Raw genomic sequence first — 1,355 nt, 5'->3', positions numbered from 1 at the left:
GGAGAGAAATCAGAGTAGTAACAAATCAACCACTAAGGAAAATAATTCACAAACCAGATGTCTCGGGAAGACTTGTCAATTGGGCTGTGGAGTTAAGCCAGTTCAATTTAAGATTCATTCCCAAGACGACAATCAAAGCTCAAGCTCTTGCAGATTTCATAATCGAATGCAACTTCCCAGAAGAAGAACCGGAACCAATGGACATGGATCAGGAGCCAAAAAAGGAAACAAGTCCGGGAGCCTGAACCTTAATGGTAGATGGTTCTTCAACAAGCGAGAGGTCGGGAGCCGGACTCATACTCAGAAGTCCAGAAGGATTCAAGATAGAGACATCTATATCCTTCGGCTTCCCCGCAACAAACAATCAAGCAGAATATGAGGCATTGATCACAGGACTAAAGCTCTCCAGGACTCTAAAGATTGAGGACTTAAAAATTTACAGCGACTCCCAGATAGTGGTCAAGCGAACAAATGGAGAATACATAACAAAGGACCCTACTCTGGCAAAGTATCAAGCCTTGGTTCAGAGCTACTCAGCTTCAATACCTAGCCATCAAGTCCTTCAGATATGCCGAGAAGAAAATGAGGAAGCAGACATCCTATCCAAATTAGTCCGGAACTCATCAGATCTGGACTGCTCAGTCTACTTCGAAGAACTCCACAAACCATCCATTGAATCCGGAGAGATCTTGGAGATAGAAAGCAGTCAAAACTGGATGACCCCCTTAATAAACTATTTGGACAAAGGGGAGCTCCCAGAAGACAAAGGAAAAGCTCAAAGATTAAAAGCAAAGACAGCCAAGTTCTTCCTCCAAGAAGGAATACTTTATCGCAGGACCTTCTTATCTCCTATCCTGAAATGTGTTAGCCCAGAAGAAGCAAAGTACTGTTTGGCAGAAGTGCATGAAGGGATATGCAGAGACCACATATCTGCAAAGGACCTAGCTCATAAGATTATCAGACAAGGATACTACTGGCCAACTATTCATCAGGATGCAATATAATTCATCAAGAAGTGCAAGGAATGCCAACTTTTCAGCAACATGCCCCAGATCATCCCAGTCCTACCATCCTCAGTCCTGTCACCTATCCCCTTCGCTGTTTGGGGTATTGACATTATGGGACCCTTCCCCCGGGCCAAAGGAGACCTCAGGTACCTACTAGTCTCTATTGATTACATGAAAAAATGGGTTGAAGCAAAAGTAATGAGAACAATCAATCAACAAGACTGCATAAGGTTTATGAACAACATTTTGATGAGGTTCGGGATACCGCGATTCCTAGTATCAGACAATGGGCCCCAATTCATTGGATCAGAGTTCGAGTCCTACCTCCAAGAGCGCGGGATCAAGCAC

The 1,355-nt window shown here is 43.9% G+C and overlaps 1 protein-coding gene across 1 annotated transcript; it reads left to right on the top strand.

Annotated features, from left to right (window-relative positions):
• Positions 1–251: 251 nt before the first annotated feature.
• On the top strand, positions 252–1,004 carry LOC141679301 (uncharacterized). The gene has a single exon (XM_074485804.1). It carries the CDS (start codon positions 252–254, stop codon positions 1,002–1,004), a length of 753 nt encoding a protein of 250 aa, XP_074341905.1.
• The last annotated feature ends 351 nt before the right edge of the window (positions 1,005–1,355 follow it).

This window comes from Apium graveolens, chromosome 8, assembly GCF_009905375.1.
Source record: "Apium graveolens cultivar Ventura chromosome 8, ASM990537v1, whole genome shotgun sequence".
NCBI lineage: Eukaryota > Viridiplantae > Streptophyta > Magnoliopsida > Apiales > Apiaceae > Apium > Apium graveolens.
Note: the sequence above shows the minus strand (reverse complement) of the source record. Positions and strands in the feature narration are given on the sequence as shown.

What these genes read in the sequence shown, in the direction of transcription:
- LOC141679301 (XM_074485804.1), top strand. Translation starts at nt 252, where the DNA reads ATGGTAGATGGTTCTTCAACAAGCGAGAGGTCGGGAGCCGGACTCATA.